Here is a 26,635-nt window from a genome sequence, read left to right as displayed (position 1 = left end):
TGGCCCATGTGCAGTGCTGATGCACGCAAGGAGTGCTGTGCCATGCAGAGGTGTACCCCTATGTAGGGGAGCCCCACGTGCAAAGCGTGTGCCCCATAAGGAGAGCTGCCCAGCGCAAAAAAAAGTGCAGCCTGCCCAAGAATGTCGCCGCATACACGGAGAGCTGACATAGCAAGATGACACAACAAAAAGAAACACAGATTCCTGGTGCCGCTGATTAGAATAGAGGTGGTCACAGAAGAATACACATCGAATGGACACAGAGAGCAAACAACTGGGGCGGGGGAGAGGAAAGGGGAGAGAAATAAATTTTTTTTTAAATCTTAAAATCCTGATAAATAAAATAAGTGGTACAGGTTATTTGTTGCTTTACTCATTTATTTCAGTAATCCTTACCAAATCATTGGTAGCTTTACAGTATTAAAGTAGACTAGTGGCTTCACTTTACCTTGTACCACTGTTAGAATTAATATTTGAAATTTCTTAGAACAGTACTTCATGTAAATGAAGCTACGTGAGTATATTATTACATCACCCTTTGGAGATATTAATAAGAAAACTGAGAGGGAAAGCTAGAAACAATATGTTGATGTCAGTTAACCTGAAAATTGGATAATTGATCCCTGGAACTATGCAAGGTGGACATATATTCTATACATATGAAGGAAGAAACTTCTAAAACTGTGTAAAAGCTATTCAAATAGAAGGCTGTCTCCAAATGTATCTAGAATTGGAAGCAAGGTAAACCAGTCTTTTCCCTGTATTATAAGTAGTATTTGTGCATTGTAATACATTTTGGAAAGATAGGAGCACATTAAAAAAAAAAGTCTGTCTTAACTACCTAGTTAGCCACATCTAATGTATTATGTATTTTCTTTTTCTTCAAGATAAATTATACACATACAAAAACTTGAGTCATATTGTATATACCTATTGTGGAAAATAAAGTTGTCCAGATTATTAAGTTACTGTTTGCATCAGTGTCCTTTCTCTTTATATCCTTCATCCTTACTATGTTTGTCTCTTTCCTTCACATAGCCAGTATCCCCCTCCCTTATCAAATCAAGAAAAGATCTTATTTTTATTGTTTATATTTGCCTTAGTTGCTAATGAGTCCTCAGTTTATTGTTAGAACAAGCATGTTTTAAACCTTTCATTTCTAACGTAGAGGGAAAGGAATGGTCACCTCCATTAAAGAGTAGGTCTTTGTGGTGCTGTTGGAAAGAGAGAGATCTTTATAAGGTCATATTCAAGTAGTGGGTTTATTTTGCTTTGTTTTTACCCCAAATGGGTGTGTCCGTCCAGCCTTCACTCTTCTGAGAGTAATTAGGTATGTAGGTGTTTGTGGCCCTTTTCTCTGGAAATAGAATTTGGTCCTAGCACATTGTATCTCATGTCTTTAGCATTAAATAGTTAAGATATAAATGTGTTACTGTTTTTCATTGTTTTGAAGGTATACTCTTTTTTTTTTTTTTTTAAGATTTATTTATTTTTCTCCCCTTCCCCCCCACCCTGGTTGTCTGTTCTCTGTGTCTATTTGCTGTGTCTTTGTCTGCTTCTGTTGTTGTCAGCTGCACAGGAATCTGTGTTTCTTTTTGCTGCCGTCATCTTGTGTCATTTCTCCATGTGGGCGGCACTATTCTTAGGCAGGCTGCACTTTCTTTCGCACTGGACGGCTCTCCTTACAGGGTGCACTGCTTGCACGTGGGGCTCCCCTACGCGGGGGACACCCCTGCGTGGCAGGGCACTCCTTGCGCACATCAGCACTGCACATGGGCCAGCTCCACATGGGTCAAGGAGGCCTGGGGTTTGAACCGCGGACCTCCCATGTGATAGATGGACGCCCTAACCACTGGGCCAAACCACTGGGTCAAGTCCGTCGCCTGAAGGTATACTCTTTTCTCCACATTTTAACATCTCTGGAATGCATCTTTAATTTTATGATATCTTAGAGTTATTATGTCTTTCTTTAGTGGTACACAACTATGGTATTTATTAAAATCATTGGTGTCACAGATCTCTGAAATGTGCTAATTACTAATTCTCATTATCTGACATCCTGAAATATTTTAAGCTTCATATTCTTCTCCTGGTAGTGAATTTTGATAAGTAAGTAAATTTCTCAATGTATCATTTTTGTCATAATTAGAACAAATATTTACTGTGTGCCAGGGTACTGTTCTGAGAACTGTATCTGTATAGATAGAAAGATAGGTAGGTAGATATATAAATAGATATATTTAACAGTTATTACTATAAGATTTTTGTTCCCATAGTTAGAGAAATAACTAAAAATATCAGGCTCTTCCATTTATTAAGTGCTGTTATAGGGCATTGCGACAAACACTTTAAAATATTGTTTAATCCTTACAACCACTCTTGAGATAGACATTAGAAATTATTTCTTAACTTCCTTTTACAAATGAGGAAACAGTCAGACAGATAAAGTAACTTGCCCAGAGTTATGCCATAGATTATAAGAGGCAGAGGTTGAATTTGAATTTGTTTGCTTTCATCGCCCTTGCTCCTAATGCCTATACCATTTTGGCTTTCGAATGTATAAGTTGGATTTTTAAAAAACTTTTCTGTGTGTGTCAAATCTGACCTCAGGGGTTTATTTCTGTCTTAATGACTTTATAAAATAGGCTATATCTTGTGTTTGAAAAGAATAAAATAATTTTCTTCTTCTTTGCTTTTTAAGATGGTGATGGAATTTCCTGACAATGTGTTAAATCTCGATGGGCATCAGAACAATGGTGCACAACTAAAGCAGTTCATTCAGGTAATTGTTTTTAAATTAGTGTTTTAAGTGGTGTGTGTGTGTGTGTGTGTGTTTATTGAGTCATTTAAATTTCTACCAATAAGTATTAATTTTGTTCAGAGCTCCCTAGGTCTTAAGATTACACTGAAGTTATTTCGTTGTTGCTACAGTGAATATAGTTATGTGCCTGATTTATGTACCTGTCATGTGAAGATTTGGTGGTATTGTGTTAACATTTTAAGTATCCATAAGGCCCTCTTTCATCAGGTCCTCTTTCCCTATTTTTTAAAGATAGGTTATACAACTTTTCATTAATAATTTGTTGGTTTTTTTCTATAGTAATTGTTTTGTTCAAGTAAAAAATAATCACATTATTATGAATTTGCTAATTTTTAATTCCCAAACAATACGATACTTTCTCTATATGATCAAGATAATGAAAAATGAGTTGTTAGCTTAAACAAAAACTCTATTCCTACTTTTAGAGAAAATGATGAAAGAAAGATTAGTGGTAAATGTGAGAAAATTCTTCTTGGGAATTATCTTACTTTCTCACTTGTATTTGGTAAATATGGAGGAATTGTAGTATAACTACATCCAGGTAGAAGTTATTTACTTGAATTTGCACATATCGCCTCAGCTTTTGGTTCTCAGTCATTTTTTAATTTGTCATAATCAACAGATAACATGCATATGCACAAGCATTATTAGGTACTCACTTCAGGTTCCTATCCCATATAGGTAAACATTAGGCATCTTTTCTCCCAGTAATATACCTGTCCATAGCTCCAGGTTGACAGTTGCTGCTCTATATGATCATCATCTTATCTTAACTTCTATAGCTACCATAAGTGTTGTTAAAAATTGAGAAGATGTGGTAAAGTTGCATTGTGTCCTTTTCCTTTTTTCTTTCTTTTTTTTTTTTTAAGTGAGAGTACTAGGTTTAATATTTTTTGAACAAGCCCTAAATTTCCAGATACAGGTTTTTTTTTCTGGTGGTTCTTGTTTTTTGGGTTTTTTTTTTGCCATGCTGGGGCACATAAATGGTTAGGGGCCTGGCATCTTGAGCAGTTTCTTATACCCTGTATTCTAGAACAGGGGTCTTCATGAAACAAATTCAGTACAATGTGGCAGACTAGCCTATCTTCCTGGCTTGTTTGTAGATAGACGGCAAGCCTTGAACTTACTATACAAAGAATAGGAACAGGAGTAGTAATTAAAGAGGAATTTTATATCTATCTTAAGGACTCTTCGTTTTTTCTTTTTCTCTTTCCTTCAGCGACATGGTATGCTTAAGCAACAAGATCTCAGTATTGCCATGGTGGTGACGTCACGTGAAGTCTTGAGTGCACTTTCTCAACTCGTCCCATGTGTTGGTTGCCGTCGCAGTGTGGAGCGCCTCTTTTCCCAGCTTGTGGAGTCTGGAAATCCTGCTCTTGAACCCCTGACAGTAGGGCCAAAGGGAGTCCTGTCTGTAACTCGAAGCTGCATGACTGATGCAAAGAAGCTTTATACGTTATTTTATGTACATGGGTAAGTATAGCCAGTTAGGAAAAAATGGACTTGTTAAATTTTTAAATAGCTTGGTGACATTGGCATGTTTTTTTCTCTAAAATTGGTCAGGGAAAGATTGAGTCCAGTTCAACAATTTCTTTGGATAACTTCAGTGTGCCAGTGAATGTAAAGTTTCTGCTCTCATGTGGGGAAATATGTAAGCAAACACATATATGCCAGATATGATAAGTCCAAAAGGAAAAGCAGAGTAAAGGGAATAGAAAATGGAATAAGGGGATAGATAATGGGTGGAATAAATATGAAGGGTGGTCAGGAAAGGCCTCTCTGATAAAATGACATTTGAAGATAGACTTAAATGAGGTGTTGAGCAAACTGTGCAGATGTCCGAGGGAAGTCAGGGAAGAGCAAGTATGAAGGTTTAGAGGCTGGGTGTCAGCAAGGAAATTTGTGTCTGGAGCCAAATAAATGAAGGGAACACTAATGAGAAATGAGATCAGAGAATTAATAAAAGGTGCAGTCATGTAGTGCCTTGTAGGTCATCCTGAGGTCTTCGGTTTTTACTTTGAGATGGGGAAGCTTTAGGAGAGCTGTGGTTTTTTTTTTAAACTTTGTTTTATACATTTAGTAATTCAAAATATAAACAAAAACTAAAAACAGTTGAATAAAAACATTTCTCATTTAAATACTGGATATGTATAAAAAATTTTTTTGATTATATGATATGTTACACAGTATATTTAGTTCATAGTAATGCAGTCATACAGTATTTGTCCCTTTGTGTCTGGCTTGCTTCGCACAACGTAATGTCCTCCAGGTTCATCCGTGTTGTCATGTTTTACGACTTCATTTCTTCTTACAGCTGCATAATATTCCATCATGTGAATAGACCGCAGTTTATCCATTCATCTGTTGATGGACACCCGGGTTGTTTCCAGCTTTTGACAATTGTGAATAATGTCACTGTGAACATTGGTGTTCAGATGTCTGTATCTGGTATTGCTCTCAGTTCTGGGTATATAGCCAGTAGTGGTATTGCAAGGTCACATGAGAAGTCTATATTCAGCTTCTTTAAGAACGACCAAATAGTCCTCCACAGTGGCTGTTTCATTTTGCCTTCCTACCAGCGGTGAATATATGTTCCTATCCTTCCACATCCTCTCCAGCATTTGCAGTTCTCTGTCTTTTTAATAGTGGCCCTTCTGATAGGTGTGAAGTGGTATCTCATTGTAGTTTTGATTTTCATTTCCCTAATTATTAGTGATGAGCATTTCTTCATGTGTTTTTTTGCCATTTGTATTTCTTCTTTGGACAAATGTCTGTTCAAGTCTTTTTTTAATCAGGTCATTTGTCTTGTCTTTATATTGTTGAGTTGTAACATCTCTTTATATATCCTAGATATTAAACCCTTATCAGATCTGTAATTCCAAATATTTTCTCCCATTGAGTGAGCTGCCTTTTCACTCTTTTTGACAAAGTCCTGTGAAGTGCAAAAGTGTTTATTTTGAGGAGGTCCCATTATCTATTTTTCCTTTTGTTCCGTGTGCTTTGGGTGCAAGGTCCAAGAAACCACCACCTACTACAAAGTCTTGAAGATGTTTCTCTACATTTTCTTCTAGTAGTTTTATGGTCCTGGCTGATATATTTAGGTCTTAATCCATTTTGAGTTGATTCTTTTATAGGGAGTGAGATAGGGGTCTTCTTTCATTATTTTGGTTATAGATAACCAGTTGTCCCAGCACCATTTGTTGAAAAGACTGTTTTGTCCTATTAACATGGACTTGGTAGGTTTGTCAAAAATCAGTTGACTGTATAGGTGAGGGTTTATTTCTGGGTTCTCAATTATGTTCCACTGATCAATGTGTCTTGTCTTTATGTCCGTGCATGCTGTTTTGACCACTGTAGCTTTGTAATAGGTTTCAAGGTCAGGCAGTGAAATTCCTCCTATGTCACTCTTTTTAGAATGTTTTTGGCTGTTCAGGTGCACTTGACCTTCCAAATGAATTTGGTAATTGCCTTTTCTAATTTTGTAAAGTAGGTTGTTGGGATTTTAATTGGTATTGCCTTGAATCTATAAATCAGTTTGGGTAAGATTGACATCTTCACTATATTTATTTTTCCAATCCGTTAACACAGAATGTCTTTCCAATTGTTTAGGTTTAGGTCTTTTAAAATTTCTTTTAGCATCGTTTTGTAGTTTTCTTCATTATAGGTCCTGTACTTCTTTGGTTAAATTAATTTCTAGGTATTGAAGTATTTTTGTTGCTATTGAAAATGGAATTTTCCCTGATTTCCTCCTCAGATTGTTCCATACTAGAGAACAGAAACGTTACTAATTTTTCATGTGTTGATTTTATATCCTGCCACTTTGCTGAACTCATTTATTAGCTCAAGTAACTGTCATGGATACTTCAGTATTTTCTAAGTACTGGATCATGGCCTCTGCAGTCAGGGTTTTACTTCCTCTTTTCCTATTTGGATGCCTTTAATTTTTTTTTCTTGTCTAATTGCCCTAGCCAGAACTTCTAGTACAATAATGAATAACAGTGGTGACAGTGGGCATCCTTGTCTTGTTCCCGATCTTAGAGGGAAAGATTACAACCTTCACCCTTTGACGATGTTGGCTGTGGGTTTTTCATATATGCCTTTTATCAGATTGAGGAAATTTCCTTCTATTCCTATTTTTGAAGTGTTTTTATCAAAAAAGGATGATGGATTTTGTTGAATGTGTTTCCTTGTCGATTGAGAGTATCATGTTTTTTCCCCCTTCTATTTGTTCATGTGGTGTACTACATTAATTGACTTTCTTATGTTGAACCAGCCTGGCATACCAGGAATAAATCCCACTTGGTTGTGATGTGTATAAGTCTTTTGATATGCTGTTGGATTCGATTTGTAAGTCTTTTGTTGAGAATTTTTGCATCTATGTTCATTAGAGAGATTGGTCTATAATATTCTTCCCTTGTAGTGTCTTTATCTGACTTTGGTATTAGGGTGATGTTGGCTTCATAAAATGTGTTGGGTAATTTTCCCTTTTAGGAGGGTTTTGAGCCGTGTGAGTGACATGGTCTAACTTGAAGTTTTATCAGGCATATTTTGTCTTGTGTTGAAAATACTGATAGGGATGGGAAGGGCAGGGATGGAAGCAAGAGATACAGAGGCTGTTTGGGTAAAAGTTGATGGTGACTTGGACGAGGTGATGTCCACAGAAATGGTGAGAAATGGGTCAGATTCTGGATGTATTTTGAGGAATGAGCCAACAAGATTGGCTAATGGATTCGATATGAAAGCAGGCATCAAGGGTGAAACTTAGATTTGGGGTCTAAAGAACAGGACAGATGGTTTCCATTTATAGAACTGGGTAAGACTGGAAGGAGCAGTTTTGTGGGGAAAATGAGTTGCTCATTTTTGGACATTTTATGTTTGAGATACCAATTGGGCATCCAAGTGGAGTTCACAGAGGTCTGGCCTGGAGATACAAATCTGATTCATTAGCAAATTATGGTATTTAAAGTTGTGATACTAGAAAGATCATTAAAGAGTGAATATAGATAAACATATAGAAGTGGTTTGAAGACTGAACCTTGAGACTTTCCTATGTAGAGTGGAAGTAAGGGACTTTGGATTTTACTCTGAGAGAAGAGTTTTTGAACAGAGAAGTAACATAATGTAGCTTATGTTTCGCAAGGATCATTCTAGGTGCTGATTGGAATCTAGACTGCAAGGAGGGAGAGGCAGGGAGACTGTTTGGAAGATCAGCTATTGCAGTTAACTAAGCTGGAGATATGGTGAGTTGGACAAAGGTGGTAAAGTTGGAGGTCATGAGAAGTGATTGGATTCTGCACATATTTAAAAGACCCATTAGGCTTTGTGGATTGATTGGATGTAGAGTGTGGGTAATAGTAGTACCTCTCCTATATTTGCATCTGCAGCTTGTTATCAAGGATAATGTGTGTATTTTGATATTTGGGCAAGGGAAGATGGCTTAGCGTCAGGTGGCAGTCTGTTATAACATTTGAGTGCCATGCACTGCTGCAGATTGTAGGGATATACAGGTGAGTGAGACATGTAGTCTGGGGGAAAGATTACACTGAATAGAACAGGTCTCTTGACATTTTAACAGTCTGGAAATAGAAAGGGAAGACGAGTGTACAGACTCTTTTGAGCTAGAATTTGTGTGATGAGAAATTTTCAAGATAGGTAATATGTCTGTGATACTTTAAAATTATAAATAAAAATGAATATTAATGAATGGTTTATTTTCAATTAGGTCCAAACTAAATGACATGATAGATGCTATTCCAAAAAGTAAGAAGAACAAGAGATGTCAGTTGCACTCCTTAGATACGCACAAACCAAAACCTTTGGGGTAAGTAGAGTTGAATACCAAGAAACTTTGTTAAATGTTACAATTATAATTGTTGATCATAATAAAAAGGGACAACACACTGCTAGTTTATTTCATTAATTAGTTGTACTATATAACATCAAAAATAACTATCTCATGGTTTTGTAGACTTTTAAGAAAGTTTTGTAAAAATTATGTTTCAGAGAAAGCAAGTTGAGACTGTGCAGACACTTATGAGTTAGTGATACTATTTTTTGATCTATGTAATAGTCATAATGTATAAAGTTATTTTTCTTGTGTTTCTCTCTAGGTCTCCCTAATAATTATCAAGGATTTTTTAAAAGTCTTGAATAAGTTATGGCAATGTATATTCATATAGCTAATTTGCAGGGGTTTTTTTGATTAGATAATACAATGTCCATGGTTGCTTCTGCCCCTGTCTCCTAGCACGGTGCTGCATTGTCCCATACAAAATTTCTTGGGGGTGGTAAGGAGAATCTGTGGAACTTGAAGGAAGTTTCTAAGAAGTAATTTCTATTTTGGAGAGAACAGGATGATATAAAATTATATATCTGAATTAATTTTTAAAAATACCTTTTGAATATCTCATTATTGTCACCAACACCATTGTTATAGAGATATTTTCCTCCCCGATAAAAAAGACCTGGATGACTGGGTGGTGGTATCTTGTTTATCTATAAACAAACTCTTTTTCTATTCTTGGACAACTTTTAAAAATTTCACTATAAAAACTGTCAAACACACAAAAGTAGAGAAAATATACAAGGAACTCCCATATACCTTCATCTAGATTAGTAGTTATCAAGATTTTGTCACGTTTGTTTAATTTATCCATCGTTTTCTTTGCTGAAGTATTTTAAAGCAAGTTCCAGGCATTATGTTTATTTTACTATTCCTACATACTTCACCATGCATATCGAAATATATGGACACTTTTTTTCCCAAGTGGTTATCTAAGGATAATTGTTATTCAAATACTTGATATACTGATATCTTTAGAGAATTCCCTCTAAAGATTACAGAATTCTAATTTTCTCATTAGATAATAACTTATCTGCATGACTTGTTGGCTGAAGCCACAGAGTAATATGGTATTGCATTGGAACTAAAAAGCTTGCTTTCTGGTTATTTTGACTTTACATTTTTTTGTTATGCATATCCATTGTTGAGCAGCTAAAAAGCAACATGTAGCCTACTTATTGCCACTTTCCTTTAAAGACCAGTCCTTCCACTTTTGCCCTGGATTCCATCTCTTGCTTTCAGTGAGTTTGCTTTGTCAGTTATCTGTTTTTATTAAATTGACATACAGGTATGTTTTCCTATCTTTCAGCTTAAAAACAAAAAAACAAACCTCCACTGACTTCATACCCCAGGCCAACTATAGCCCCACTACATGGGAAGCCAAATGTTCAAAAAGTTGTTTGCTGAGCATGGAATCAGTATGAATGGAGTTAGTTGAATTTAAACAGTGTCTTCTCGCTAAGGTAGCTTTAGTTACTTCGACCATATGGACCACAGGCTAGGGAGTACGGTCTGCTTAGCCAAGACTCACTTGCCTCCCCTTGCCTTGGTTGGTCACTGCCATTTTATGCTGTTTGACTCCATTGTATATATTTCCACTGTTGAGGTTGCCACCCCCTCCTCTTTTCTTTTTTGTTTAGACTTTCTCCAGGAAAAGTATAATATAGTTGGTTAGTAAACTCAAGTTATTGTCTGTCTGGAAATAAGTTTGAGATTCGAAGGAAAGGTCTGGGCTGGATTTACAGGCCTGTAGCTGACAGTTGAGAATCATATTAGAGAACAAGAGGTAAGATCACTTAGTGGAAGAGTGTGGATTAAGAGAAGAATACTGAGGAATTCAGTTTAATGGTGGAAAAGTAGCAGCTAGTAAAGAAACTTGAGAAAGAGTATCCAGAGAGGTAAGAGGAAGCCTAGGGAAGAGAGTGCTTCAGGGAGGACTGGCCAGTTGTATTGAATGTTTCTGTGTTGTCAAGGACCCAGAAGTGCCCACTGTATTCAGCAAAACAGATAATTGATGATCTTGATGAACAGATCTAGTGGTTGGGTGGAAGCAGAATCCAGATTGGAATGGGTGGAAAAGTGAATGCACTATAAGGTTGTAATGGGTTAAATTGTGAGTGGGAAATATGGTGGTAGAATAAGGAATTGGAAGACTACTTTTTCAAAAAGCTTGATTTGAAAGGAAGGAGTAATATAAGTACATTAAGGACTAGAGAGATGATGAAGTAAATCCTGGTTTGAGTTGTAGAATTGTTTGTTTTTTGAGGTGCGGGGGCCAGGGATTGAACCTGGGACCTCTTATGTGGGAAACCAGCAGTCAACTGCTGATCCACATTGGCTTCCTGTTTTTAAGGTTTTATTATTATTATTGCTTTTACATTCTGATATTTGTTTATTTTTTAGGAGGTACTGGGGGTTGAACCCAAGACCTCGTACATGGGAAGCTCGGGTGCTCAACCACTGAGCTACATCTGCTCCCCAGTGAGAGTTGGGTTTTTCATTTGTTTGTTTGGTTTTTAGGGTGTACCAGGAATCGAACCAGGGACCTTGTACGTGGGAAGCAGGCACCCAACCACTTGAGCTACTCCCCCAATGATATTTCACCTATTCCCTAGCTCTGATTTCTCTTCATTAACCTTTTCCTCAATTATGAGAACCTGTGTTTGAGAGTCATTTAGCTTCTAGAAATTATGGATCACTCAAGCATAATTCGAAAAAGAGGAAATGTGGGAGTCTAGAGTGAAAGAATATAACATGGAAGGCATATCAGAAGTTGAGGTTTTTGTTGCCAGAAATAGGGTGACCTTGGGGAGTCACTCAGTGGTTGAGTGCCTGCTTCCCAGGTATGAGGTTCTGGGTTCAATCCCCACTACCTCCTAAAAAAATAAAGTAAGGGGACCTCAGCCTTGGTGAGTGGGGACCTGAACTGTATCTGTGTCCTTGTATATGAAGCAGGGGGTTGAGAAATACATAGTTAGCTTTATTGGGTAGGGTAAGTGAAGATTCAGAGGTTTTTCCTTCTCAAGCATCCAAGGTAATGAAATTCTAGGACTGTAGAGAGACTTGCAGAAGGACAGGCAGGAGCCAGTTCAAAATGATGAAAAATCAAGAAGACAGTCACTGAATGGAGTAAAGACACACATTTCTCTTGGAATGCACATCTGCAACAAAGCAAAATGCCACATTGCAACAAACCAGCGCCACATTGAAACCTGTGGGGGAGGGAGAGTCTGGGAAGTTTTTAGTAAGTTTTAAAAAATTATTTGTATAGTACTTCTAACTTAGCTTGTGTAAAGTGTTCATGTTAGTATGCTATCTTTACTTTAGTGGATGTAAGAATATACTTAATATAATTAGATTAATCTGCAATTTTTTTTTCCTCAGCTAATTGTAAGTCTGAAGGTAGATTTGTGTTGCCATGGACTATAAAAAGCAGTGATTTTTAAAAATCACATTAAGTAGATCTCAAAAGTTTTTAGAATTTTCACTTTGTGGAAGATCAATCCATATTTATAGGTGAAATATTTTTATAATTTTTATAATTTTTTCCATCCCTTTTGACTTAAAAACATTCCAAAGAGATTTGCTTGTAAAGTGCTTAGTATTTGCTTTCTTGATAAATGTAAGTGTTGTTAAATTGTATCAGGTAAACTTGATAGTCAAGCAGAAGTTCTTATGCAAAAATGTGAGCACACATTTAAATAACATTTTAATATGATTAAAGTGATTATGTAATATTATATACAAATTGGTAAATTTATCCTACTAATATCTTAATGTGTTAAAGAATTCATGATTTTAATTTAGACTGTAGAAATTATTCCTTCAGATTATCTCAGTGTCACTAAGCTTTGTACTATATACTGTACTACAGTGAAGGGAGCAGTAGCAGTGTCAGTTCAGAGAAGTTAAGTACAGATAAGAGAAGTAGTGAAGACCACAGGAAGGACAGCAAGTGTAGGATCATTTTCCATTATGGACCTTTCCAGGGAACAGCCAGGTAAAATCAAGCAATCCTTTACTCTGCCCCCCCACCTTTTTTTTTTTTTTTTTTTTTTTTAATACCGTTTCACCCTTACACATTCCTTCTATTCACTAATTTTTGTTTGTTTCTGCAGAGGTTGTTGGATGGACGTATGGGAACTAATGTCCCAGGAATGCAGGGATGAAGTAGTTTTAATTGACTCTAGTTGTCTTTTAGAAACACTAGAAACATATCTGCGAAAGCACAGGTAAGTCTAAAGTTCATCATAGGATAATGTGGAGGGTGCCTTACCTATGTTTGAGTCATCCAGACTGGCCTGTCACTGACCCCCTTCCTATAATAATACTCCACCCTTTTCCATTAATACCTGGCACTGGGTGGAGCTTAATTGGGTAGGCGATTCCTTTGCGGGATGTGTCTCAGTGTTAGCCCTTCTCATGTTGAGCCAGCATCTTCTTTTTTAGTCATTTTTACCTGTTGGTTACAGATCAGCTTTTTCAAGAAACACAGGATAACTTTGGAATGAAGTGTATTTAAGTCACTTTGGGAACTCTGGTACTTTTATTTTTATTTTAGAGTCATTTTATGATGGTGTTTTCAAAATTAGAGTTAAATTAGCATCTTTTTATTCAGTACTGTTTTGAACTATTTTTCTGTTATTTTTCAAAACCTAAAAACAAAGTTGGAATTCTTGTATAAGTAATTTCAGATTTTTAAAAATTTAGTAAGCAGTTTTATTGAGATATAGTCGTGTACCATATGATCTATTCAAAGTGTATAATCAATGGCATTTAGTATAATCACAGTGTTGTGCATTCATCACACAAAAAATTTTTAGAACAGTTTCATTACTCCAAAAAGAAAAACTCCAGGCAGTGGACTTGGCCCAGTGGTTAGGGCTTCCGTCTACCACATGGGAGGTCCGTGGTTCAAACCCTGGGCCTCCTTGACCCATGTGGAGCTGGCCCATGCACAGTGCTAATGCGCGCAAGGAGTTCCGTGCCACGCAGGGTTGTCCACCCCCGTATAGGGGAGCCCCATGCGCAAGAAATGCGCCCCATAAGGAGAGCCGCCCAGCACGAAAGAAAGTGCAGCCCTGCCCAGGAATGGTGCCACATACACAGAGAGCTGACAGAAGAAGATGACACAACAGAAAAAAAGAAACACAGATTCCCGTGCTGCTGACAACAGAAGCGGACAAAGAAAGAGGCAGCAAATAGACACAGAGAACAGACAACCGGGGGGGGGGGGAGGGGAGAGAAATAAATAAATCTTATAAAAAAAAGAAAAACTCCATACCCTCCTTAGTTGTCCTTCCCCAGCCCTACGTAACCACTAATCTAATTCCATCTTTATACATTGATTTATATTTACATTTTATATAAATGGAATCATGTAGTGTGTAGTACTCTGTATCTGGTTTCTTTGACTTCGTATAATTTCTTTTGTCTAATATTTGCATTTTGTAGTTTTTTTTTTTTTTTTTTAAAGATTTATTTATTTATTTAATTTCCCCCCCTCCCCTGGTTGTCTGTTCTCGGTGTCTATTTGCTGCGTCTTGTTTCTTTGTCCGCTTCTATTGTCGTCAGCGGCATGGGAAGTGTGGGCGGCGCCATTCCTGGGCAGGCTGCTCTTTCTTTTCACGCTGGGCGGCTTTCCTCATGGGCGCACTCCTTGCGCGTGGGGCTCCCGCACGCGGGGGACACCCTTGCGTGGCAAGGCACTCCTTTGCGCGCATCAGCACTGCGCATGGCCAGCTCCACACGGGTCAAGGAGGCCCGGGGTTTGAACCGCGGACCTCCCATATGGTAGACGGACACCCTAACCACTGGGCCAAAGTCCGTTTCCCCATTTTGTAGTGTTAACACATATTTGTTCAGTTTCAAAGAAAAACAGTTTTACATATGCAGTTTTACCCATATTCATATTTCACATGCAGTCACATGCATTTTACTATGCTATACATTTCTGTGAGGTTTTTCTTTTTAGAATACATTTACTAAGGAATTTTCTTAGTTTGTCATTAGCATTTGGAAATTCATAGGGAGGGAGAGTGCAATAGGAAAGGAGGTCATCTAGAGATGGCATTCTTGAGGGAGTTCTTTTGGGTTTTTTTGTTTGTTTTTAAAGATTTATTTTTTATTTCTTTCTCTCCCCCGCCCCACCCCGTTGTCTGCTCTCTGTGTCCATTGGCTATGTGTTCTTCTGTGTCCGTTTGGATTCTTGTCAGTGGTACCGGGAATCTGTATCTCTTTTTGTTGTGTCATCTTGCTGCGTCAGCTCTCCATGCGTGTGGTGCGACGCCTGGGCGGGCTGCGATTTCTTCGCGTAGGGTGGCTCTCCTTAAAGGGCGTATCCCTTGTGCATGGGGCTCCCCTACACAGGGGACACCCCTGCATGGCAGGGCACTCCTTGTGGGCATCAGCGCTGCAAGTGGGCCAGCTCACCACACAGGTCAGGAGGCCCTGGGTTTGAACCCTGAACCTTCCATGTGATAGGCGGACGCTCTATCCAGTGAGCCAAATCCACTTCCCTCTTTTTTTTTTTAAAAGATTTATTTATTTAATTAATTTCCCCCCCTCCCCTGGTTGTCTGTTCTTGGTGTCTATTTGCTGCGTCTTGTTTCTTTGTCCGCTTCTGTTGTCGTCAGCGGCACGGGAAGTGTGGGCAGCGCCATAACCTGGGCAGGCTGCTCTTTTCACGCTGGGCGGCTTTCCTCATGGGCGCACTCCTTGCGCGTGGGGCTCCCCTACGCGGGGGACACCCTTGCGTGGCACGGCACTCCTTGCGCGCATCAGCACTGCGCATGGCCAGCTCCACACGGGTCAAGGAGGCCCGGGGTTTGAACTGCGGACCTCCCATATGGTAGACGGACGCCCTAACCACTGGGCCAAAGTCCGTTTCCCTCTTTTGTTTTAATATATAATTTGTCACATGTTGAGTTTGTGGTTTTGCATTCTTTTGACCTTGACTTTTACTCTGGGGACACTTATGGAAAACGAAAGGTGAATGATAAAAACTGGCATCATCAAGATTGGTGTTTATTTTATATGGCAGTGAACTAATGACTTATTAATCTGCATACCAAGTTTAGTAGGTGTTTCTCTTTTTTTAGCTATAGACTTTCTTGTTTATTTGTCTTTTTGGTTGGCTATACCCAAGAGAGTAGAGAATATGTCAGTTGTGAGTTTAGGGGGGAACATGGTATAAACATGAAACGTAAATATATATATAGGTCCATTGTGGAGTCTATTCGCTTTCAGTAGGAATTGACCATTATAGTCTAGTCTATGCTATAGGAAGATGGCTTTTTTCAGTGATAAATTGCTAGTTATCAGAGCTAGTGTTTTGGCATTTCCTAAAATGTTTGCACATATTTTCTGTGTTTGGGGGGCATGGTTTTATATTTAAATTGGTTGTTTGGATTAATGGTACCTAATAAGGCTTACTTAGTATCTGTCATATGGTAAGCACTTAATAAATGCTTGCTACTGTTATTACTGAATAAATTGTTCCTAATTGTCATTCTCAGGGGAGCCCATAAACTAATTTAAGACTTTGTATTTGTAAAAAGCGCTCCAGGTGATTCTAGACATCCAGATTTGGGAATTACTATTATGATTATTGGTTATGTGTTTATTAGCTAAATTTTATTGAGCAGTTGCTATGTATCAGGCTTTCTGAGCTCTTTACTTGATTAAATAGTAATTCATTAGGAAGGAATGAAGGAAATACTACATATAAAGCTCCTCAGACTCCGCATTTGCTTTCTCTTTGATGTTACCTTTACAGAGTAGTAACGAAAACATAAGGATATAGGGAGAAGCAAAAAAAGATAGTGAAGTTATAAAACTCAATTCATTTTGAAATTAACTTTTCTCCATTGATGAGTTTGTAAGTGAAGGTTTGCATTCCAGATTTGCAAATCCTTGTCATTCCTGTGTTTCTAGTTCTTAGATTTGATAACACTATTTTAGCCAGGTAAGTGTTGTAGTAGTATATCATTAAAAATTAGGTGTTAGGAAACTATGAAACCATTGCCTTAAAAAATAAATACATATTATTTTAAAGTTTATGTGCAAGATTACTTTTGCACACAGGAAAAATCACTTTCATTCTTATGTCTTCCATATTCTCTCTCTCTCTCTCATCGTTTCTATATATTTTTTACAAATCAATTTTATTGATACATATTAATAAAGCATAAATCCATTCAAAGTGTACAATCAGTGTTATTTGGTATAATCATGAAGTTGTACATTCATCACTTCAATTGTTACTGAGCTTTTTTTTTTTTTTTTTAAGATTTTTTAAAAAATTTCTCTCCCCTTCCCTCCTGTTGTCTGCTCTTTGCCCATTCGCTTTGTGTTCTTCTGCATCCACTTGCATTATCCAGTGGCACTGGGAAACTGCCCCTCTTTTTTGTTGCATCATCTTGCTGTGTCAGCTCTCCATGTGTGCGGTGCCATTCCTGGGCCAGCTGTGCTGTTTCCACGTGGGGCAGCTCTCCTTGCGTGTGGGGCACCCCCATGTGGCGTCCCCACGCAGAGGCGCCCCCATCTGGCACGGCTGTCCTCATGCACAGCAGCACTCCACGTGGGCCAGCTTACCACACCGGTCAGGAGGCCCTGGGTTTTGAACCTTGGACCCTCCATATGGTAGACGGTGCTCTATCAGTTGAGCTACGTCCGCTTCCCAAGAGCATTTTCATTATTCCAATAATAAAAAACCCTCATCATCTCTCAGTCTCTCTGTGCTTCCCCTGCTATACATAGCTGCTACTCTGTTTCTGTCTCTCTAGTTTATTTGTGTTTATATTTTGTAGAAAGTCTTATATTCAGTATTACCCATATTTGTATTTCACATGAGGTTTCACTGTTACACATTCCTGTGTTACTTTTTTTTAGGTTGCTTTCTAGTAACCATATAATATTTTAAAGTTATTGTTTATTTATGTGCTTATAGTTGTACAACTTCACATTAAACTACTCAGGGCTTAAAGTTGCATAAAATATGGGGGAAATAATTCTTTGTCCATTTTTGAGGCATTGGTAAGGCATGATTTAATATTACTTGTCAGCATTATTGCTTCTGTTTACCATGTGATCTTCTAGCCTCTATTTGGTACACATACATTTCAAGAAACACAGTTATCTACTCTTGGGCCAAAAAGACATGTATATGGCAGTATAAGGGTAAATACGTAGTAAGAAGTACAAATCAAAAATAATAACAGAGGAAGGTTGAATTCTAGTTATAGGAACTGCAGAAGGCTTCTTAAAAGGTGGACAGGATTTAGAAGAATATGAGGAGTGGGAAGGAAGCAGAAGGAAAATACTTTGAAGTAGGGACACATCAGCTGTGTGCAAGGAAGTGTAGTCTGTTGTGCATATGGTGTGGGGGGGGCAGGGTAGAGTTGTGAGAATCATGAAGGGGGAGGTGGGTCTTGGAAAGGCTGGAAATAGGTTGAATAAGAGAGAAGCCATTGAATACCTTGATAAGGAGTGGGGAGGTTTTTTAGTTCATAATGAGACGAACAGAATTGCTTTAGAAAAATTATTTTAGTGAGATGCATTAGTGCTCAGAAGAATGAAGCAGGGAGGCCAGTTACGTTTTTTTTTTAAGTCATCTAGGCAACTTTAAATCACCAACTGTACCTCACCTAAAGGGGGACATAAGAAAAAGTTAGAATTGACTAAGATTTCCAGCCTGGGTGACAGACTGAAGTCCTTAACAGGGATTGTGAGAGCGCATAGTAAGAGAATGTGTTACACTTGGCTTTGGATGCTGTGTTTAAAGTGATGCCCCTTGGACACTTGGATGTCCCACCACTTATCAATATAGGTCCGGCCCTTAGGCAAGGGCAGAGTCTTGAATGGAGCTGTAAAGTCAAAAGTCATCTTTAGCTATGATGGCTGAAGCCATGGGAGTAAGTAAGCTCATCTAGAAAGATTAATTTAGATCAAATAAATAAAAATGTCCTACCACAGCCCATTTTTTCCGAGAGCTAGTCATTAATATTGTGAGACTGGCTTTTTCACCAGTCCAGGTTCTTCCTTGTTTTAGAAATTCAAAGATAAACCACGCTGTATTCTTACTCTCCTTCCGATTGAATATATTTTGTTTTTAAAAGAATATTTTTTTCCCTTCTTGGTTAGAACGCTTTTCTGCACCTTTGCCACATTACATACACTTGAGTATAAACCACATTTTATATGGTCTATATTATGTCTCTGTATTGAGAAATGCATGTTGTTCAAGAGAAAGATTTTGATATTTTGGACATTACTAAAAAAAATACATATATCTTGGGGAGCAGGTATAGCTCAGTGGTTTGAGTGCCTGCTTCCCTGTTATCTCCTAAAATACACACACCTTTTTCCCCCACCCCCAAATACTTTGCTAGTGATGTATTAAAATGTTCTTTTTTTTTTTTTAAGATTTATTTTTTATTTATTTCTCTTCCCTTCCCCCCCAACCCCGCGTTGTCTGCTCTCTGTGTCCATTTGTTGCATGTTTTGCTTTGTCCGCTTCTGTTGTTGTCAGCAGCACGGGAATCTGTGTTTCTTTCTGTTGAATCATCTTGTTGTGTCAGCTCTCTATGTGTGTGGTGCCATTTTTGGGCAGGCTGAACTTTCTTTCCCGCTGGGCGGCTCTCCTTACGGGGCGCACTCCTTGCACGTGGGGCTCCCCTACGTGGGGGATACCCCTCACGTGACAGGGCACTTCTTGCGCGCATCAGCACTGTGCATGGGCCCGCTCCACATGGGTCAAGGAGGCCCGGGATTTGAACCGCGGACCTCCTATGTGGTAGATGGACGCCCTGTCCACTGGGCCAAGTCCGTTTCCTTTCCCTTAAAATGTTTTAATAAAAATTTGAATCAAGGTTTACTGACTGACGATACCAACTAATTTAGTTAACCGTAACTTTTCAGAGACTGGAAGGAGAAGGAGCTTAAGAGTCATTGGGGGAAACGGACTTTGGCCCAGGGGTTAGGGCGTCCGTCTACCACATGGGAGGCCGGCGGTTCAAGCCCCGGGCCTCCTTGACCCGTGTGGAGCTGGCCCATGCGCAGTGCTGATGCGCGCAAGGAGTGCCGTGCCACACAGGGGTGTCCCCCGCGTAGGGGAGCCCCACGCACAAGGAGTGCACCCATAAGGAGAGCCGCCCAGCGCGAAGGAGGGAGCAGCCTGCCGAGGAATGGCGCCGCCCACACTTCCCGTGCCGCTGACGACAACAGAAGCGGACAAAGAAACAAGACGCAGCAAAAAGACACAGAAAACAGACAACCGGGGGAGGGGAGGGGAATTAAATAAATAAACAAAATAAATCTTTAAAAAAAAATAAAAAACAATAAAAAACTGGTGATTAGCATTTAAAAAAAAAAAAGTCATTGGTTTGTGGCTTGTTTTATTTCTCTCCTGTACAAATAACTCTTCGAGTGGTGGGGATATGCTAGTCCTTGGCAGCTAATGTTTTCTGGGCACAGATTTTGTGAAATAGCAGGTATATATTTGTTTCCTTCTTTTTCATCTTAAAAATAATTTGCAAATGGAGATTTAGCTTTACTCATGGAGCCTGTAAATTTATATTTACCTTACATGACTGGTTTTAATATGTATATGAATTTTTTTAATGCTCTTGATGGAAGAGGAGTACCATCATTTAGTGTGCACTGTTGATACATGACATAGAAATCATTATACAGCCAGTTCTTAATTATGAGCCTTTTTTTTCCCAACAGGTTTTGCACTGATTGCAAAAATAAAGTCCTCCGAGCATACAATATCCTTATTGGGGAACTGGATTGCAGCAAAGAGAAGGGCTACTGTGCTGCACTTTATGAAGGCTTACGGTGCTGTCCACATGAACGACACATACATGTTTGCTGTGAAACAGACTTCATTGCACATCTTTTGGGTCGTGCTGAGCCAGAGTTCGCAGGAGGGTATGAGTATGTAATTTGCTAGAATGGGCTATCTAGCGCTTTGCTTCATTATATTACTGAAAGTTTATTTTCATCACCTTTTACCTCAGTACTTATATATAGTACATAAATAAAGTGTTCCTGTGAATCACTTTCTGTAAAGTAAATGCATTTCTTAATTGACTAGAGAAAAATAGAAAGTATTCTGTAGTGTAGGCTCAGTTCTCTGCTGTTCTTTGTTGCTTGAAGGGAGGCAGGCTGTTTTGGCTTTCATTATTATAGACTATCATTTTCATTTGAAAATGATTAAAGGGACTTTTCTCTGTCCATGCATTGGCATGTTTCAATTTTATTCACTATGATGGTTTTTGGTTAGGAAGTGAGGTTTTTGCAGTAGAGGTTTAAGAAATGCTGTATTTGAATGTAATTCATGAACTGTGTATATTATAAATTATGAAATTATATAAAAACCTAAAATGGTATCTCTGGCTTTGTTGTGAAGGCAAAAATTAGAAAAAAAATAGAATAAATCAAATCCGTTTTCCCTTCGTTTTGTATATCAGCCTTCATTTGGGTGCTTGCTTTCTACTAAGCTTTTAGAATACTCCTAAAATTCTGTGAGCAGTCCTACTAAAGATTGGCTGAGAGGGCTTTTACCCATGACTGAATCACTTTGATATTGTGTCTCTTCCATTTTTTGCCCAAAAACCATCTTTTTTATGCCAGTTCCTGAATTACCTTGTTTAAGCAATATTAGGATTGAGCTTTACATGCATGTGTTATTTCTCATTGGTTTTATGTATACTTGTGTACTTGTATATTTATATTAATTGAAGATAAATGTGTCTTTTTATTTGGTTGTTAGGTATACAGATTGTGTTTAAAACCTGAACTTGCAGATGTGGTAAACATCTTTTACTGTTTCATTTAAGGGTATTAGGAATTATGCGTGATTTATTCTCCTTTATAGACGAAGAGAGCGGCATGCTAAGACAATAGATATAGCTCAAGAAGAAGTCCTCACTTGCCTGGGAATTCATCTTTATGAAAGATTACATAGAATCTGGCAAAAACTACGGGCAGAAGAGCAGACGTGGCAGATGCTTTTCTATCTTGGTGTTGATGCTTTACGCAAGAGTTTTGAGGTAAGAACAGTGAGCTAGTGCTTTAGCATCCAAGATTGTTTAATCAGGTTATTAGACTGACTCTTAGCCTAAGCTACCAGTCTTAACTTTCTTCAAAGGGCTGTGATCCAGTGATAAAGTTTCATGGCCTCTGGAATTCTAGGGGACTGGATATGTAAATGGAAATGTTTGTGGATTCCTCTTTATTTTTTAATCCTATTACTCTTCCAGCCTTGGTATTTTAGACTTTCTCAGAGTAAGATAAATGAAATTGTTGATTATTTAATGAGATGCTATTATGAAAAGTAAAAGCAGCCAAAAACTAACAAAATTAGACACCTTTAATGAGTCCATTTGCTGATGTCCAGTAGTGTAAAGTACATGAAGTAAATGCTGTCTGAATGCCATGGAATAAGAACTACTTTGAGAAGCAAACTAAATTCTCTTTATATTGCTGATATTGGGTTTAATTTGGCCATATCTTTTTTGGTTATACTCTGTAGAAAATAAATTTTTGGCTAATGGATATTTTGTTATGTTCTAGGGCATGGTTATAGTCCTACAACTAGGTCACCGGCCCCTTTTCAGAATGAGATAAAAACTGTAAACCCTTTTTCCTCAAGTCTATCCATGAACTTTTAGCACCCTGTTCTGGGGAGTCTGAGGAAATTTATACTGGTTCTTGGTGAACAGATTTTAATCCTTTTCATACGTTTGTACCTTCAGAGACTAGATCTTTTAAAGATCAGGTTAAATAGTCTCATTGTGTGAAAAAAAAATGAATGTTTATTTTGCTTTATTTCTCAAATTTGAAACTACAGTATTGTTGGTTTGGAATAGTAGTCTGTATAAGTATCCCTTTTCTCACTGGAATTAAATGTTGCCTTCCTGCATAGATTTTAAGGCTGGTGTCATTTAAGGAATTAAAAGTTGAAATACTTTGTGGAGACAAACTTGCAAAATTGCGGCATAAAAATAGCAGTTTCTATATATGTGGTATCACTTAAATTTAACAAATGAGAATTTGCATGGTGAATAAAGGAAGTTCTGATATATATTCACTCTCTACTTGGTTTTAATAACAGATGACTGTGGAAAAAGTACAGGGTATTAGCCGATTGGAACAACTTTGTGAAGAATTTTCAGAAGAGGAACGAGTAAGAGAACTCAAGCAAGAAAAGAAGCGCCAAAAACGGAAGAATAGGCGAAAAAATAAATGTGTCTGTGATATTCCTGCTCCCTTACAAACAACAGATGAAAAGGAAGTAAGCCAAGAAAAGGTAATATTCCTTAATACCAATTTATAAATGTATAGTGTTTCTTTAGATAGAAGGATAATACTTAGCTAGATTTGGGCATTTTAACCTTGTTTTTCCAGATGCACATTCCTGTGTTTTGAATAAAAGACAATGTTGGGGGCAGATGATGTGACTCAGTGGTTGAGCCCTGGCTTCCCACATACGAGGTTCAGGGTTCAATCCCTGCCCCCCCGGGCACACCCCACACCCTCCCCTTCCCTTCCCCCTGGCAAAAAAAAAAAAAAAAAAGACACTGTTGAATAGTTATGCCTTTACCTGACCTTAGTATGCTTTTAGGACCAAAGGACCAAAGTCAATATGTGGAAAGTTAACCTCTGTACATAATCCAGAGCAGCAGTTCTCAAACTTTTGTTCTCAGGACACCTTTACATTGTTAAAAACTAAGGTACCCAATGAGTATTTACTTAGGTGGGTTATAGGTAATATTGCTATTTACTGTATTAGAATTTAAAACAGAAAAATGTAAATTATTTCATTTTAAAATAATAAGCCCATTTTATACTAGCATGAATAGTACTTTTTAAAATAACTATTTGCAAAACAAAAAAATGGAAGTGAGAAGAATGGCATTTTATAATTCTGCAAATCTGTTGAGGAATCAGTTGAATTTTCATATCTCCTTCTGTATTCATTCTATTTCCATATGTTGCTTGTTTGAAGCGTATGAAGAAAATCTGGCCTCACACAGATTCATATGGTAGGAAAAGGGAAGGGTATTTTAATATAAACCTTAGATAGTTGTGGATATGCTTTGACACTACAACTTGACAAGTGGTAGTTTCTTAAAGATTAGTTGTAATGTGGAATCTGATACTATATCAATGACCTTTTCATATGCTGTTAAATTAAAATAATTTTGACTAAATTGCAATGGATCTTTTACTCATTAATGATTTTGTAACATCATATACTTGTCATTTGAAAGATAAACTGGTTCACTGAATTATGCAGATATTCTACATGATATTTCATTATACAATATTAAGTAATCACATAGGTTAAGATCACTTCTGATTCATCAGAATAGTTTTTAGGAAGCTTGAGGCTCACAGTGCTATATACAAGTTTTCAAAATGGCTGATATTTTGAAAAAGTTTAAATGTTTTTTTCATTGACGAATGCGGTCTCTCTTCTTTGAAATGACAGGCTGACTTAATTCTTTTTTTTTTTTAGCTTTATTTATTTCTCTCCCCTTTCCCTCCGTTGTCTGCTCTGTGTCCATTTGCTATGTGTTCTGCATCCAATTGCATTGCATTGTCAGGCAGCACTGGGAAACTGTGTCTCTTTTTGTTGCGTCATCTTGCTGCATCAGCTCTCTGTGTGTGTGGCGCCATTCCTGGGCAGGCTGCGCTTTTTTCACGCAGGGCAGCTCTTCTTTCAGGGCATACTCCTTGCACGTGGGGCACCTCTACTTGGGGGCACCCCTGCATGGCATGGCACTCCTTGCATGCAGCAGCACTGCGTGTGGGCCAGCTCACCACACGGGTCAGAAGGCCGAGGGTATCGAACCCTGGGCCCTCCATATGGTAGGCAGATGCTCTATCAATTGAACCATGTCTGCTTCCTTACTTAATTCATTTTTGAGAAAATGTCCGCTAAATATCCATGTCTGGGTATTCATAGTTTGTCTTTCAGTCATTCCTTCAAATCATACGGATATTCTGTGAAAAAAGAAAAAAAACTAAGAAAAAGAAAACTAAGAAAAAAGCTAACTAATTTAGCTGTAACAGTTACACATCTACTTTTCTGTGAGACACCATTGTATTTTGGTATGCAGCAAAGTTGCTTTAAGTATTCTGTTGACACATAGAATATAAAAGTATCTACTCAAGGTTCGATATTTACTAAAATTAATAAATTATACCACTTCATCAAGGATTTTCATAAGTAAAATCCACTACCCCCTAATCCCACCCTGGGAGTGTTTGATAAGCAAAGAATAAGATGCTTATTAGTACAGTTTGGTACTACTGCCTTGAATTATGCTAAGGGACCAACAACTTTACCCACCATTGTAAATGTCAACACAGAAAAAAGCAAATAACATCTCAGTACTATTATGAAAATAGTTTTGACCTTGCAGACTTTCACAATCTCAGGGAACCCACAAATATTAGTAGTGGACCATGCTCTGATATCTGCTATCGTATACTTATCCTTAATGCTTCACTCGCTTTTAGTTGGTTCACAGTCTTAAAGTGAATTTTCAGGAGAACCGTTTCTTCCATTGTTAACCTCATAATTTTTATGTAATTGGTGATATGCTAAGGAAATTAAAATGTATCCATTATGTCGGTAAAGCTTTTTTTTTTTTTTTTTTTTAATATAAACTGTGGCTTCATGTTGATCCTTACAGGAAACAGACTTCATAGAAAACAGCTGCAAAGCCTGTGGCAGCACTGAAGATGGTAATAGTTGTGTAGAAGTAATAGTTACCAATGAAAATACATCATGTACCTGTCCTAGCAGTGGCAATCTTTTGGGGTCCCCTAAAATAAAGAAAGGTAGGTAAATGCAGTTTATTTTTAAAATTAACTCAAGTCTATTGTTTACTTTTAAATTTAAAAGGTTTTAGAGATTCTGGAATTTAGAATTTAGGAACTGCTTAATTGTCCCAAGAATATCATATAATTTAGTTAAACACTTAATATTTCCTATCTCTTAATGGTCTTTCATTTGTTCTTATTTGACAAAAACAAAAAATGGTAATAGCCCTAATAATAATTTCATTATTTAATTCACTTTGTACTAATTAATCCATCAGTTTAAAATTTTTTTCTTGAGTCCCTAGTTGGTTCACTCTTTATCTCAGTATGCTTATTGGCTTGTTAGTTGCCATTCTCTGTAACTCTCATCTGATTTATTCTCAGGCTTATCTCCACACTGTAATGGTAGTGATTGTGGATATTCATCCAGCATGGAAGGGAGTGAAACAGGTTCTCGAGAGGGTTCAGATGTGGCCTGCACAGAAGGCATTTGTAATCATGATGAACATGGTAGGTTCAGGTTGAACTTCCCAATTATTTCTACTACATGGCGGACGTAAGAGCATAAATAAGAGGGGTCATTGCTTTCCTCAGGTGATGATTCCTGTGTTCATCACTGTGAAGACAAAGAGGACGATGGCGATAGTTGTGTCGAATGTTGGGCAAATTCTGAAGAGAGTAACACAAAAGGGAAAAATAAAAAGAAGAAAAAGAAAAGCAAGATGTTAAAATGTGATGAACATGTAAGTGTCATAACTCGCAGTTCTTCAGCCTTTGCTCTTGAAGGGAGAAGAATCTTTTATTCTTGGAGTAGCATGTGTGCAGCTTAGATGCTAGGAATTGTTTAGAATGAGTACTTTGTGCAGTTCCATTAGTTGCTCATTCATTTTTATGTGTGCATGTGCTCTTGATGGCATTTGTCCATGTGGGTCATTAAATTCATTTTTTTCCTAATACTAGTTATTTATTAGTTATGCAGTCTTGAGCAGTGTGCTTTGTCCTCGTTTTCCTGTTTATAAAATGGTGATAACAGTCCTATTAGGTTCTGTGAATGTAAAATGATTGAAGAGCTTGCATAGTGTCTGGTACATATTAAGTGCCCAGTGAATGCTAGCTGCTGCTACGCAATA

The 26,635-nt window shown here is 37.8% G+C and overlaps 1 protein-coding gene across 4 annotated transcripts in view; it reads left to right on the top strand.

Annotated features, from left to right (window-relative positions):
- The window catches only part of GGNBP2 (gametogenetin binding protein 2), a 36,108-nt gene that overhangs the window by 5,782 nt on the left and 3,691 nt on the right, over positions 1–26,635 (top strand). The window contains exons 3-13 of one of the 4 annotated variants that reach the window (XM_004462034.5): positions 2,702–2,782; positions 4,041–4,294; positions 8,544–8,642; positions 12,538–12,663; positions 12,782–12,895; positions 20,394–20,597; positions 21,547–21,721; positions 22,786–22,980; positions 25,376–25,523; positions 25,890–26,015; positions 26,100–26,248. In XM_004462034.5, coding sequence (XP_004462091.1) covers positions 2,702–2,782; positions 4,041–4,294; positions 8,544–8,642; positions 12,538–12,663; positions 12,782–12,895; positions 20,394–20,597; positions 21,547–21,721; positions 22,786–22,980; positions 25,376–25,523; positions 25,890–26,015; positions 26,100–26,248 — 1,671 coding nt within the window. Of the gene's footprint in view, positions 1–2,701; positions 2,783–4,040; positions 4,295–8,543; positions 8,643–12,537; positions 12,664–12,781; positions 12,896–20,393; positions 20,604–21,546; positions 21,722–22,785; positions 22,981–25,375; positions 25,524–25,889; positions 26,016–26,099; positions 26,249–26,635 lie in introns of all 4 variants that reach the window. The other 3 variants (XM_004462033.5, XM_004462036.4, XM_004462035.5) reach the window with 3 other exon arrangements.

This window comes from Dasypus novemcinctus, chromosome 21 (genome assembly GCF_030445035.2).
Source record: "Dasypus novemcinctus isolate mDasNov1 chromosome 21, mDasNov1.1.hap2, whole genome shotgun sequence".
Classification (NCBI taxonomy): domain Eukaryota; kingdom Metazoa; phylum Chordata; class Mammalia; order Cingulata; family Dasypodidae; genus Dasypus; species Dasypus novemcinctus.
This window is presented reverse-complemented; position numbering and strand designations above follow the sequence as displayed.